This window comes from Ursus maritimus, unplaced genomic scaffold (assembly GCF_017311325.1).
Source record: "Ursus maritimus isolate PB19 unplaced genomic scaffold, ASM1731132v1 scaffold_8, whole genome shotgun sequence".
Taxonomy (NCBI): domain Eukaryota; kingdom Metazoa; phylum Chordata; class Mammalia; order Carnivora; family Ursidae; genus Ursus; species Ursus maritimus.
Genome location: NW_024426996.1, coordinates 21,179,906 through 21,193,411, shown reverse-complemented (window position 1 = coordinate 21,193,411; position 13,506 = coordinate 21,179,906). Strand labels below are relative to the sequence as shown.

General features: G+C 44.4%; 2 protein-coding genes across 3 annotated transcripts in view; both read left to right on the top strand.

Moving 5' to 3' along the window:
- The window catches only part of FRAS1 (Fraser extracellular matrix complex subunit 1), a 416,963-nt gene extending 411,571 nt beyond the window's left edge, over positions 1-5,392 (top strand). Inside the window, exons 71-73 of the mRNA XM_040625321.1 lie at positions 1,941-2,146; positions 3,284-3,430; positions 4,752-5,392. Of these exons, the coding sequence (XP_040481255.1) occupies positions 1,941-2,146; positions 3,284-3,430; positions 4,752-5,345 (947 nt within the window). The 3' untranslated portion in view covers positions 5,346-5,392. The remainder of the gene's footprint in view (positions 1-1,940; positions 2,147-3,283; positions 3,431-4,751) is intronic.
- Positions 5,393-6,804: 1,412 nt separating this feature from the next.
- The window catches only part of ANXA3 (annexin A3), a 59,320-nt gene continuing 52,618 nt past the window's right edge, over positions 6,805-13,506 (top strand). The window contains exon 1 of one of the 2 annotated variants that reach the window (XM_008693267.2): positions 6,805-7,846. The gene's annotated coding sequence lies outside the window, so the exon portion shown is untranslated. Of the gene's footprint in view, positions 7,867-13,506 lie in introns of both variants that reach the window. The other variant, XM_008693266.2, reaches the window with a different exon arrangement.

Below are 13,506 nucleotides of genomic sequence, written 5' to 3'. Positions count from 1 at the left end.
TCAAACTTCAGTCTGTTTTCCCCTTTTCTTCTCTCTGAGAAACTTCTTCAAGAGTGAGCGTTGAGCACACACTGTCTCTGTGGCCCTTCGTCTCTGTCCGTCTGTCTTAGGCAGGATTTGTCCTACCACGCACAGCTCAGAACTCTGTTTTGTCAACGACACCGAATTTGTGGATTTTGACACTTATCTCCTGTTGGGTTTCCTTTGCCCCAGCCTCACCTGACACTGTCTTACTTCTCTGGCCACTTCTCACTCTCCTGCCCTGGGTCTTCTTCCTCTGTTGCATCCATGTTATTGTCCCCAGGTTTCATGAATGGCTCCTTCTGGTCTTACTCTGCTGTACGTCTGGTCATCCCTGTGGCTTGGCCCATCCCTTTGCTCTGAACTCCCTATTCTCCTACTCCTCCCCAGCCATTCCTTAAGAGTTGACCTTACCCTGATCTCTCCGAGCTTCATTTCTACATTTCTACATGTAGATCTGGAACTACCAACCCACTTCAAATGGATGTCTTTCAAACACCTAGAAGTGTCTAGAACAGGACTTATCTCCCTCCTACCACATCTGCTGCTGTATTGACTGCATCATCATACTCCAAGTGTCCCAGGCAAAAACCTCAGGATCATCCTCCACTTCTCCTATGCCTCCCACCTATCATTAAGATCAGTGGACTCTGACTCCCAGACATTTCTTGAGTCCCTCCCTTGCTTCACAGCTATATTTTAGATACCTGTCTCTCACAGAGCATTAGCATAGCCCCCTACCCGATCTCTGTGACTCTAGTCTCTTTGTCTTTCCTCCATTCTCCTTGTTTCTGAAGCCCCAGTGTGTCGATATTACACCCCTGCTTCAAACTTTCCAGTGTTCCCCATTTCTTACATGCCAAAGTCCAGGCTCCCCAGCACCCTTAGCCTATCTTCCCAGGAGTCTCTTCTGCCAGAACCTCTAACCATCCTCCTCTGTAGTCACACTGACCTACTCAGTACCACATAGCAAACGCTCTGCATGACAGATTTGTGCTCGAATTCACATCCTCCCGTGTCACAGATGTGAAACCTTGGGCATGTTATTTAAAATGAGGATAATAATTGAACCTATCTCTTGGGCTCTTGGGGAGAATGAATAAGATAGTATAAGTAAAGAAAGTAGAAGTAGATGTAAAGAAAGTACCATAGCAGGCACTAAAAAACAGTAGCTGCACCAGGACTCACCTTCCAGCGTGCGGTATTTTGTACGTGGACTTTCTTTTGCCTAGAATGCTCTCCCCATTCTCCTACCTCGAATGCTCAAATGCCTCCTCATGTTTTAGGATACTGCTCAAACATTATCTCCTCTTTAAACCTTTCCATCCCTCTCCCAGGCAGATCTCTGTTCTCGGCTGCATGCTCATGTAACATTATGTACCTTCCTCTACTGGGCTTCCTGACAGTATGGTGTTGTGATAAGGGGGGGGGGGTTAGAGCCCAAGTCCCTTGACTTTGAGGCCCACCACCACCACTTACTAGCTTTGTGACTTTCAGCAAGTCACTTCACCACTCAGTGCCTCGACTTCCTCACCTATAAAATCGTGACCATTACGTGAGTTCTTGTATGGAAAGAACTTAGTACGGTACCTAGCAAATAGTATGAGTTTGATAAATGTTAGCAATGTTATTTTTAGCAACTGGTTAGGATTTATTTCTGTCCTCTCTCAGCTGCATCTCACCACCTTTATATCCCCTGTGCGCAACAGAGTCCTTGGCACACCTTAAATGCTTAATTAATGTTTATGGAATAAAAGAAGCTGTAAATGAATGAATATTTTAAGGGCACATGGAATCATAGAGCTCTTCACAGAGGTACTTTTGACTCTAAGGGAATGTGTTAAATCCTTTCTACCCTTGACAGGTCTTTCTTTTTAATCTTAAAGTCTGACCTAATTAATGCCTCTCAATCTTTCCAGGTCAAATCCTTTATGGCCGAGTACTTTGGAATCCAGAGCAAAACCTTAATTCTGCTTACAAACTGCAGCTGGAGAAAGTCTATCTTTGTACCGGGAAGGATGGCTATGTGCCTTTCTTTGATCCCACGGGGACAATCTACAATGAAGGGCCGCAGTATGGATGCATTCAGCCAAACAAACACCTAAAACACAGATTTCTGCTGCTGGTATGTTAACTGTTAGTGTTAAATAGCTGACACTCGAGTTGATTTCCTTAGCTATCAATTCTGCCTAAAGGGGATGGAACCCCACTCTTGACGGTATTCTCTCTTTACATACTGCTGTTGTTGTTTCTCTTTGATCAGCTAAATGCTAGTGCATATTACCAGATGTGATGGTTATGGTGGGTAACAAGACAAGCCATTATTAACGTTCCAGAAAAAGGAAAGTCGAGGCCATTGTTTCTCAGAGTATGGACTAGAGACCCCTGAATATCCCTGGTTCTCTTCAGGGAGTCCACAAGGTCAAAACTACTTTCATAATAATATAACGATTCTTGGGTTTTTTTTTTTCCCACTAATTCCCTCATGAGTGTAGAGCCTATGAAAGGTTTATTGATATGGTTTCAAAATCTACATTGTAACTAATCTTTCAAAAATACCATTTACCGAGTTTGATTTAGTATCAAAGAGAATATCCACAATTATCTGAAAAAGATATGAAATCATTTCTCCCTTTTTCAGCTGCACATCTGTGTGAGGCCAGATTTTCTTTGTATGCTTCAGCCAAGCTAACATAACACAACTGAGTCGATATAGAAGTTTATGAGAATCTAGTTCTTTCCCAGAGATTTGCACAAATGTAAAACAATGCCAGCTCTCTTTGAGGAGCTGGGGGTGAATATAAGTATTTTCTCTAAAAAAATGTTACTTATGTTAACATGCAGTGGGGTTCTCATTGCCACTTTAAAATTAATTAGAAAATAAGTATTTTCTAATTTTTCAGTGTTAATTTTAAGAGTCAATATTGATAGTTATAAACCATGTAAACAAAACACTTTTGGAGTCCTTGACTTTTAAGTGTGAAAGGGGTCCTGAGACCAAGTGGCTTGAGAATTATTTGTCTAGGCTATCCCACTCTTTGAGCTTCAAGATCACAGAATCCACCAAGTGTCCTTCCTTGAAGAGAGCAGTGGGTGCCGAGGCGGTGGTTGGCTTAAGGAAAGGGCTTTTATAGCACGTACTCTCCTGACCCAACCCAAGGCAAGAGTGGAGAGTACCTTTCTCCTCCCAGTGAGTGCCACCTCCCGGGTCAGTGGTTCCATCTTTCTAAACCTTGTGTTTCTTTTTTTTCTGAAATTCTAGGACCGCAGTCAGCCTGAAGTAACTGATAAGTACTTCCATGATGTGCCCTTTGAGGCCCACTTTGCTTCCGAGTTGCCTGATTTCCATGTGGTCAGTAGCATGCCAGGTGTGGATGGATTTACTCTGAAAGTAGATGCACTCTATAAGGTGAGTGTGATGAGAAGAGTAGAAGCATAGGACCAAGGCCACTTTAAAAGTTACAAAAAGGAAGATGATATTATCTCTGGACTATTAGTCTCTTTTTATATCATTCTTGCTGGTGGGTCTTTTTTATTGGTGTTGAGCTTATCATTCACCCCCAACTTTTTTTAAAGATCTTATTTATTTATTTGAGAGAGAGAGAGAGAGAGAGCACACGCACAAGTGGGGGGAGGGGCAGAGGGAGAGAGAGAATCTCAATCAGACTCCCTGCCGAGCATGGAGCCAGACGCCAGTCTCTATCTCACAACCCTGAGATCCTGACCTGAGCAGAAACCAAGAGTCAGATGCCTGACTGCGCCACCCATGTGCCCCCATTCACCCCAGATTTTCATCATCTATCTCAATAGACCACAGCAATAATAAAATTCTTCAATTTGCTTATAGTTACTTGTCATTGTGTGGGTCAGGGGTGCATATGGTACTCTGGTTTTTCCTAAACTCTTGTATTGCCTGCCTGTTTGGCTCTATGCTGCACCCGCTGATTTTCACAGGCATGTGGAAAACATTGAACAGAGTCATAAATACAGTACAGCAATTTAGAACGACAAGAGCTACTAGTGTTTGATGAGAAAGATACTTAAATCCAGTAATAAACATGAACTTCCAAAATCAAATTCCACTTTTTCCGATCTTCAAGTATTAATCCATGACCTTGGATTTCAGAACTGTCGCCATTCCTCAGAAGTTAGTTCAAAACCATGGAGGGTTTCAGTGGGGGCACAGGAAATGGCAATAAAATACTTGATATTTAACCACTCAGGGGATGGTCCAGGAAGTGTTTGGATTTAGGAAATTTTTGTCATGTATCTGCATATTTATGCACAGAGTAGGCGTTCAGTGGATATTTGTTGAATGACTCTAGTTTAGCTGAAGTTCATCAATAAATAGTAAGTTAGCATAACCAACAATTGAAGGTCACTGGGAATAAACATGGTTATTAGTACTATTACTTCACCGCTATCAATAAAGACTGACATTCCTAAGTATTTCCTTTAGACCATGACAGATAAATTTTTAGGGCTCTTCCATACACAGATAGGGAAACAGAAAAGAATGTGAATAGCTGGCCCAAGATGACCCTAGTTTGGGAATAAAATAGAACCTATAATATTTGGTTCAATTCTCAACTAGTAGACACCAACCACTGCTAATGCTTTCCTGGAGACCATTTATCCAGGCTTGTGGTCATTTCATTTCCTTCCCGAAGAGGTGGTCTGTGGGCAACAGTGACATGTGCGCCTTGTCTCCCTGTCTCCTCCTCCCGCAGGTGGAAGCAGGCCACCAGTGGTATCTGCAGGTGATCTACGTCATTGGCCCCGACACCATCTCAGGGCCCCGGGTCCAGCGCTCTCTCGCAGCGCCCCTCAGGCGCAACCGAAGGGACCTGGTGGACCCCAGCGGCCGTCTGACCCTTGACGATTCCCTCATCTATGACAATGAAGGGGACCAAGTCAAGAATGGCACCAACATGAAGTCCCTGAATCTGGACATGCAAGCGCCGGCCGTGGCGGCTTCTCTCTCGCAGACCGGGGCGTCTCTCGGCAGTGCCCTCGCTGCCATCATGCTCCTGCTTCTCGTGCTTTTGGTGGCTTGTTTCCTCACCAGGAAATGCCAGGGGCAGAGGAAGGAAGCGCCCACAGAGGACATTCTGGAGGAATACCCTCTGAACACCAAGGTGGATGTGCCCAAGAGGAGCCCGGACAGGCTGGAGAAGAACTCGAACAGACACTACTGCACCGTGCGCAACGTCAACATCCTGAGTGAGGCCGAGGGGGCTTATGCATTCAAAGGTGCTAAAGTAAAAAAATGGAATCTGGAAGTCAGAGTTCGCAACAATTTACAAGATGGAACGGAAGTTTAACGGCTGAGACCTATGTGTATTTTTTTCTAAAATCATTTTTATAAAAACGGGGGTCAAATACTGGTATTTTTATAATCTTGCAGTTTAAAAAGGGAAAACTATAGCTTTGAGTGGCGGAAGGCACACATCACATGCATCAACTCACAACTGAGCTACCTCATCAAACAAAGAACCACTGAGACCGAGAGTTCTGGAGCAGAGTTCTCTCGGGAGATCTCTTGAATAGTGTCAGCAGCTGCGGACTGCTCCTTCTGTCAGGCTGGTCTTAGCGCGGATTTCACTCTTGGCCAGGGGTTAGGCTTTCCGGCTGGCTGATGGGGCTCGGCAGACGCAGATGGTGCGGTGGCAGGTCTCTAGGGCGGCGGGGGTTGGGGGATGGGGGTGGGGGCTGTTCAGGACCATTGGTTTCCTCCCCCACCTCCAGCTGTCTTCTACTTGGGCATGTCCTGGGCCTCCGGGCAGCAGAATTTGGGTTGCTGACACTCTGATTCCATTCAAAATTCTGCTAATCAGCACAACCTATGTATGTGCTCATGGTATCTGCTTGACAGCTTGCCCGCCATGGCCTCTAACTGTCCTTTGCATTTCCAGAGCCTTTTCACCTGGGGGTTTCAGAGTGCTCTAGAGGAGAGCCCTGTCCCACAACTTGCAGGAGAAACCACACATCTCCCCTGCCAGACGTCTGGCACGGCGGAACCCCTGCCCTTTCAGAAGGGCAGATAGAGAGAGGAGGAACCTGACCATATTAGCGATGCAGGGGCCCCTAGGCCCAGGGGAACGTCCTTGTGCCCCACTGGTTTACATTGTGCCACGGACATGTCAGGACACCCTCCCTGACAGAGAATGCTGCGAAACAGGATCAGTGCGCCTGGCCTTGTTATTCCGCATGGCCACGAATGCTTACAAAACCCGCCACACTTTCCTGCCACCCCAGGCTTTGCCCAGTCCAATAGCAAGACTCACCCCCGTACTTTGCTGGCTGTGAGTTTTGTATTTTGCTAGGGTTTCAGAAAAGTAAGTTATTCCTTTGAATAAAGCAAATTAGGAGAAAGCCCAGCTCAGAGTGAAATCTGAGTTAATTGATGCCAACTAGTACTCACAGATCAAGTACCAACCCTCACGGCAGATGAAGGTGCCGATCCAGGGACAGGTTTTCAGGGATTTCTCTTTTGGGGGGTTCTTTTCTGGTAGCTCAGGCATTGGTTTTACCACATCAGCACGTGACAAGGCCATAAACACATGGCTTTAAAATGATTTCATGTTCGAATAGCAGCTTCAGGATTTTGTACGAAGTGTGCACACAGCTTGCTTTTGTGTTTCTTTTTTGTTTTTGCCTTACTGGCAAAAACACAAGCATGCGTGTCATGTCATTTTGAAATGAAGGCACAATTTCATTACTGAGGAGGGAAAGACATGTTCTCTTCCTGATGCATGGCACACCATAACCACTGAGCAAATCACAGAGCATCACAGTGTGTCCTATTTGTGTTAGAATGACCCAAGCTCTTTGAGAACATTCCACACTGCAAACACTTTGGTTCTAGAAAGCTAGGAAGAATGAGCCATGGGCGGTTTTCGGCATCTCTACCAGACACCAAGCTCTTGAGAAAAGGACCTTGCGAGCCATGCCTTTGGTTCTTCGGCAGTGCCTTGCACGGAACAAGCACTCCAGAAATATTTGTTAGGTAAACAAGTGAATGGTGTCGTGGGTGAGTGGTAGAGGAATCAATTCAGGAAGGGGAGGTGAGAGACGATGATGGCAAGATCGCATGGGCAGATAGGAAAAACAAAAAACCCTGAAACTGCCTCTTCTGCTTGGATTATAAAGTAACCTCATTAGAACAAAAAAGCACCACGTGACCTAGGCATGAATCTAGCAGCGGCCTTAGGACGACTGAACAGAACGTGAGAACGCAGCAGAAGTCGAGGCTGCGAATCAGCTCCAGCGCGGGACATTTAGGGGAAAGTCTGACTTGGCATTCTGAGGTGAGTAAAGTTTTCAAGCGAGGATAGCACAGGGTGAGCCCAGAACCCAAAACTCCTGACTGGTCGCGTGCTCCTTGAGACCAGCTTGGGCAGTGTGGGGCAGAACTTCTCTATCGGCCTCGGGAGCATCCAGAATTGGTGTCTCGTGGCCGGAGAGCTCATCAGCCTGGTGTGGAATCTTCTCCAGAACAGCCTAGAAGGTTAATGCCAATTCTGCAAGGACAGGAAGCCCATCATTTGCGGAGCTACTTTTGATTTGGCCTGTTACTTATCACTGTTCCCACTTGCCAGAACGCTTCCGCATTCAAGCGCACCGTTGCCTTTGCTCAGATATTCTTCTTGCACATCCGTTCCACTCCTGCTAAGGCGGACACACGCACGGGAAGAGTGCAGACATGCGCGGAGTGAAGCTAACGTGGGAAGAGATGGAGACCGAGACCTCCGAGTGCTCTCGGCAGCCTCCGGGGACGTGGTTGTGAGTGACAAGGACAACATCCTGGCAGGACCATGAGACCGTGAGCTCTCTGTGTGAAAGGAAAGCCTGGGACTACTCCCGCCTCCCTCCCTTCCTGCGCTTCCCCCCACTACCTATACTTTTTAAATGCCAGTTCTTCCTTAGTGGATGTATACTCATTAAATAGCAAGTGTTAAGAGATGTGAAGCTGAGATTTACTCCTTTGATAAGGTTTCTCATTTGGTTTATGTTTTCTGTTTCATAGCAGAAATCTGACAATTTGGTGACCAATGTGGGATTATATTTCAGTGAAAGCCCTCCTTTCAGTTTCTCTAACTTGCTCACTAATGCCTTGTGTGTGTTTTACTAATCTCCTATACCGTGCCGTTAGGTGAGGAGGAGTAAGAAGCCCTCAGGGGTTGCTAGTTGCTCTCCCACACTGGCTGTGCGGGTTGAAAGAGAGAAGAGTCTGCACCCCTTTTCTGCCTCGCTGGCCTATTCTGGTCCCCAGGCCTCCTGGAGGCCGCCTGCAGACTCCGCGCTGGGTGTGGAAGTCACGTTGGAATGTGTTTGCACAGTCTTAGGACATTCAGTCCCAGTGTCCTGTAGGTGTTCATTGTTCTTGGATACGACACACATGCTCAGACTGAGTGAAACATTTGTGGTGCTGTCAACCTGATTTCTTGACTCCAATGATCTTTGTATTTCTAATACCAGTTTGTGTGTTATGAATTTCTGATTTCTCCAATAGCATATGCCACTATATACATTTGTATTAATAAATGACAGTCTGGTTGCATTTTTTTTTTTTTGCTATGTTCTTTTTAGATTATTGGTCTCATTCACATAAGACACCACCTTTGAGATGGCAAAATCATTCTGAAATTTGAGGCAAAGTTCTTTGGAGAAAACCTGCCTGAAGGGGTTGAATCTGAGACACACATGGACCGTGCTATGAGTCAAATGAAGAAGAACTTACACAGCCCCAGATCATCATAGCTCACCATCTGCAATCAGTTGAAACCCCAGTACGATGAATAATTCGAATCTCCATGTGCAATACAATAAGATGATTATTTATGCTGTATTTATTACTGTCAAACCCTCTTAGGATCCTTAATACAGTGTGTAAATGGATAGGTCCTGTTATGCACTCACAAAAATTTGTGAAGTGCCCCTAACTCACCCTGGAGAGATGACCAAGGCTCGAATAAGTTGATTGGTGTGTGAAGGGACAATGGCAGGGTCAGAAAGCAACTGTGCCCAATCTCAGCGTTCTGCGAGCCTGGGCGTGTGTGCCGATCCCCTCCGGGGAGCTGCTTTGTATCAAAAAACCAAAAAGACTGCCAACGACAGTGACCAGCAGAGCTCTGTTGGCACCTTTTCATGGCACATTTGCAAACTCAGCAAGACTTGAGAAAGCATGTTTTCGTAAAATCTGGGGAAAGGAGGCCACAACCCTGCCTGGGATTTCCGCAGATACCATTGGGACTTAGTGAAACTTCACTTCCTTGCAGTTTCCTGTGATTGTCCCTTGCCTAACAACAGGGCTCTAAGCCCCGGAACACGTTTCTCTCTGGCCCCTGGAGAAGCTATATCAGGGATCAATCTCTGAATCATCAGGACTGCCTATGAAAATACTTCCTGAGACCTGAAATGTCATCAGCATAAAATTTAGGAAACTTGGGGGTCAGTGGCAGAAAATGAGCTCTCATTCAGATTTTCACCACCTCATAGACGAAGGTTTTAAAGAAATGTTGTGGGAACAGGAGAGGGAAGACGATACTGAGAATATCTCACCAGGTTCAGCCCCATAGAATTGTTGATTTTGTTGGTTAAAAAAGTCCAGTACCAGTTGTTTTATATGTCTCAGCCTCATATTAAAATGCCACGATTGTGTAATAGAGATTTTGGCCCCAAATGAGCCTGAGAGAACTCTAACTAGGAGCCCTTTAGAGTGGTGTCCTGAGAGTAGCTAGTAGCCCAGGACACTCTCAAGTAATACATCGGGCATGTCTGGCAATTGGAAGCAATAGACTCCTTTACGGCTTCTGCCCCATGCGGTCCTCGACAGCCCTATGAGATAGTTGTAGGTCATTGTCCTGGATAATTTTCTTTGAAAGTTCCACATGAGAACTAGGCTTTCAAGTCTTGGCCACAAGGCCTTCACGGGCACAAATTGGTGTTTAAAAATGGTCCAGGGTTCCTATAACTTAGATTTAATGCTTGTCATGAAAAATGTGGTCACTTGATTAATACAATAAAATAGACCCACCCTACAACTCTCTCTAAAACAAACAAACAAAAAAGCTAGCCATTTTACCTTGGGCTCATTTGGGTTTAAGGCTACCGAGTTCCAAAACCAGTTAGTTATGAAAGTTTACTAGAATCCCACTCTCTGGGAGAATGTTCATAAATTGTTAAAAACCAGTTTCGAGATGTCGCCCTTCAATATCCCTAACTATTGTTAGGGACTGGCCAAATGGAGACATTGATAGGAGAGAAGTTAAGGTGTGTCTATCTCCCCCCCACCCCACTCCCCACTGCCTTGCTCCCTGTGTGGTTCTGGTTGTTTTCCCCCTGAGCTACAGCCCCTCTTCCACAGTCCAGTTCTCAAAAAGTTCTGATAACAGCATCCTTCCTTTGCCTTATAAGTGTAAAGGTAGTTAATAATTCCATCCTGTTCCTAATCCTAGAGGCTTCACCATCAGTGTGGATTCCTTTAACTTAACCCTACCTACACTCTGTAAATAGTCCCTTTTTATTTTTTTTAAGATGTTATTTATTTCAGAGAGAGAGAGCATGGGGGTGGAGGGAGCAGAAGCAGAGGGAGAAGCAGACTCCCTGCTGAGCAGGGAGCCTGATGAAGGGCCTGATCCCAGGACCCTGGGATCATGACCTGAGCCAAAGTCAGATGCTTAACCGACTGAGCCACCCAGGCGCCCCTGTAAATAGTCCCTTTATAAAACTCTTTCTTCAAACCCTTGGAGTGTGCTATTTCTCTCCTGCCAGAACTCTTACATAGTCCTTAAATTCAGTGCCATTTTGGCTATAGCTTTCAGATATATATCAAAGACAAACACTTGAACTCAGATCATGTCTTCATTTTAAATTTGCCTGTTGTTATCATCAGCGGCATGCTGATAAATGTTTCACACCAGCGTTTGGAGTCAGGAGAGGCCTGATTTGTAACATTTGCTGGGTTTTCTGTTGTGTATAGCCGGTCGACCTACCACCACAGTTTCCCTCAACACGGAGTTGGGGAGAGATGCACAGGAACACGACTTTATAAGCATTTCTACTACACGGATGTACTAGACATGAATAGCTTCAAGAGGATCGAGACTAGTAAAATGTAAAATAGGAAGTTTGGGTGTCTTTTTTTTTAACATAGTTTATTCGATTGTGTTTATTTATTTTTAAAAATTTTATTTATTTATCTGACAGAGCACAAGCAGGGAGAGCAGCAGGCAGAGGGAGAGGGAGAAGCAGGCTCCCCGCCGAGCAGGGAACCCGATGTGGGGCTCAATGTGGGGCTCAATCCCAGGACCCTGGGATCATGACCCGAGCCGAAGGCAGACGCTTAACGACTGAGACACCCAGGTGCCCCACAATTGTGTTTAGTTAATATGATGTTTAATAATGGCTGTGTTTGCTTGGAAAAGTCCTAAAAAGGTAGCAATTCGCTTTTGCGTGTTAAGCCAGCCGCATACCACTGTACGAGCAAACATTTAATATCTACAACCATTCAGTCAATTAAATCTGCTTTTATTAGTTTTTGCCTCCCGTTCTAGCATATATTTTAAATATACCTCAATAACTTTGATCTAAAATCTTATAGTTGATGCCCAAATTGTTCTGTTCAGAGAGGGACAAGGTGATATAGGAAAAATTAGCTTCTTCTAAAACTATAAAGTAGTTTTATGTATTCAGAATGGTGAAAATTTCATCACATAATCTTCTCTGGGTTTTTTTTGTTTTTTTGGTTTTTTCCCTGAATGACTACGAACCTGGTTTCTGAGATCCTAATATTTATCATTATTATCATTCAACATTTCCTTCTGAGAAAATTCATCCTTTGAGGAAAAAAATATTAGCTTTATAATCATGCCATAGCATGATTCTAGTTTAAAAGATGGTAACTGGGTAGTTGTTACAATGAGGACAATTCAAAAAATGGTTAGAGTGTATTTCGTTTTAAAGTTGCCATCCTGAAACCAAAGTTAAACCCTGAACCTTTCTGAAACAATTCAAATAAATCCTACATTACCACGACCTGTTGCTCATTTCCTTCTGGATGTAAATCCAGCCCTATTACTTCCTGATTGTGCAGAACCGCAACCTGCTCACGTTCCCCAAGCCCTCTGAGCCTGTCTCTATTTGCAAATAGAGCTAATCACACTGAATCGAAACTGGTTAGTAAGCATGAAATAAGACCATGTCTGCAAAGGCATTGCTCAATGTCTGGCATAAATACTAGGTTCTCAGTAAACCCGCCGCCCGCCACTATGTTAATCCCAGAATTTTCCAGGATGAGGTGGTACTTAATAGTTTATCGTGGCAACCTCTGCATGGGAGTCAGGAGTTACAATGCAGAATGGAAGGCAGAACACCATCACATCTTCTCTCTTGGAAGAAAGCTCATCATCACTTTAGATTTGTGAATCTGGTGGGCTCCCCGTGCTCCAGCTCCTTAAGCAGGGCTGTTTCTCTGTTCGTCCCAGTGCAGCTCCTCTTCCGTTTAAGGAAGGATGTCCTCTTAAACCAGTGGTCCTCAACCTCTGGGCTGCATCAGAATCACCTGGAGGGCTTATTAAAGCACTAGGTCTGGGGTAGGTGTGAGGGGATTTGCACTTCTAATGGGTTCCCATGTCCCAGCCCAGAAAACCTCTGCTCGAGATCTTCCTGAGCCCCAGCAGTCCCTGTCTTGGTGAAAGGGCATCGTGTATTATCCTGCTGAAAGACTAGAAAAAATGTATTCTGACCATTTAAGTTGCTGTAGACAAGCCAAACCAAAAGTTTACAGACATCTGAATGACAATTGATTAGTTCTGATTTTTTTCTTCAAGTTAATATTTTCACTAAAACTTTTCTCAGGACCATAGCAATGGCAGTGAGGCAACCTTATGCTGTGATTGAGAAATACCGGGCACGCTGATTTCAAATGAAAAATCAAGTACGAAATTCTTTCAAATGATAGTGTTAAAATCATTCAGATTGCATTGCCTACTTCCCTGGCTGTCCCGAACTTTTTGTTTCCCTCTTCTTCTAAAGCCACAAGTCCTTTCCCGAGAATTTCGCATTATATATAACAAATTATAAAGCATTTTGAATTACTGACTTTAGCTTGCCAGGAGTTGGTCTTGACCTCAGTCAGATTATAAACTCATTGAGTTCTGAACTATGTTTCATTTTTTCCTTTCAATCTTCCATAACACCTAACAGGCACTGTTATGCCTTACAGCTGGTGTGCAGTCAATAAATATTTACCAATGAATTTGAATTAAAATAAATCCACACCACTGTTTTGATCAAAAGGCAATAAATTGAGAAAAGCAAGATACAAAACTATAAAAATATACTGCCTTTGTGTAATAAAGGGAGGAAATAAGAATGTATATTTGTTTTGCTTGATTTTACTTAGCGAAACAATGAAAGAATGTACAAGAAAGAAAGTACTTACCTGAAGGGGGCAGCAGTGAGTGGAAAGGTTGAGGTTGG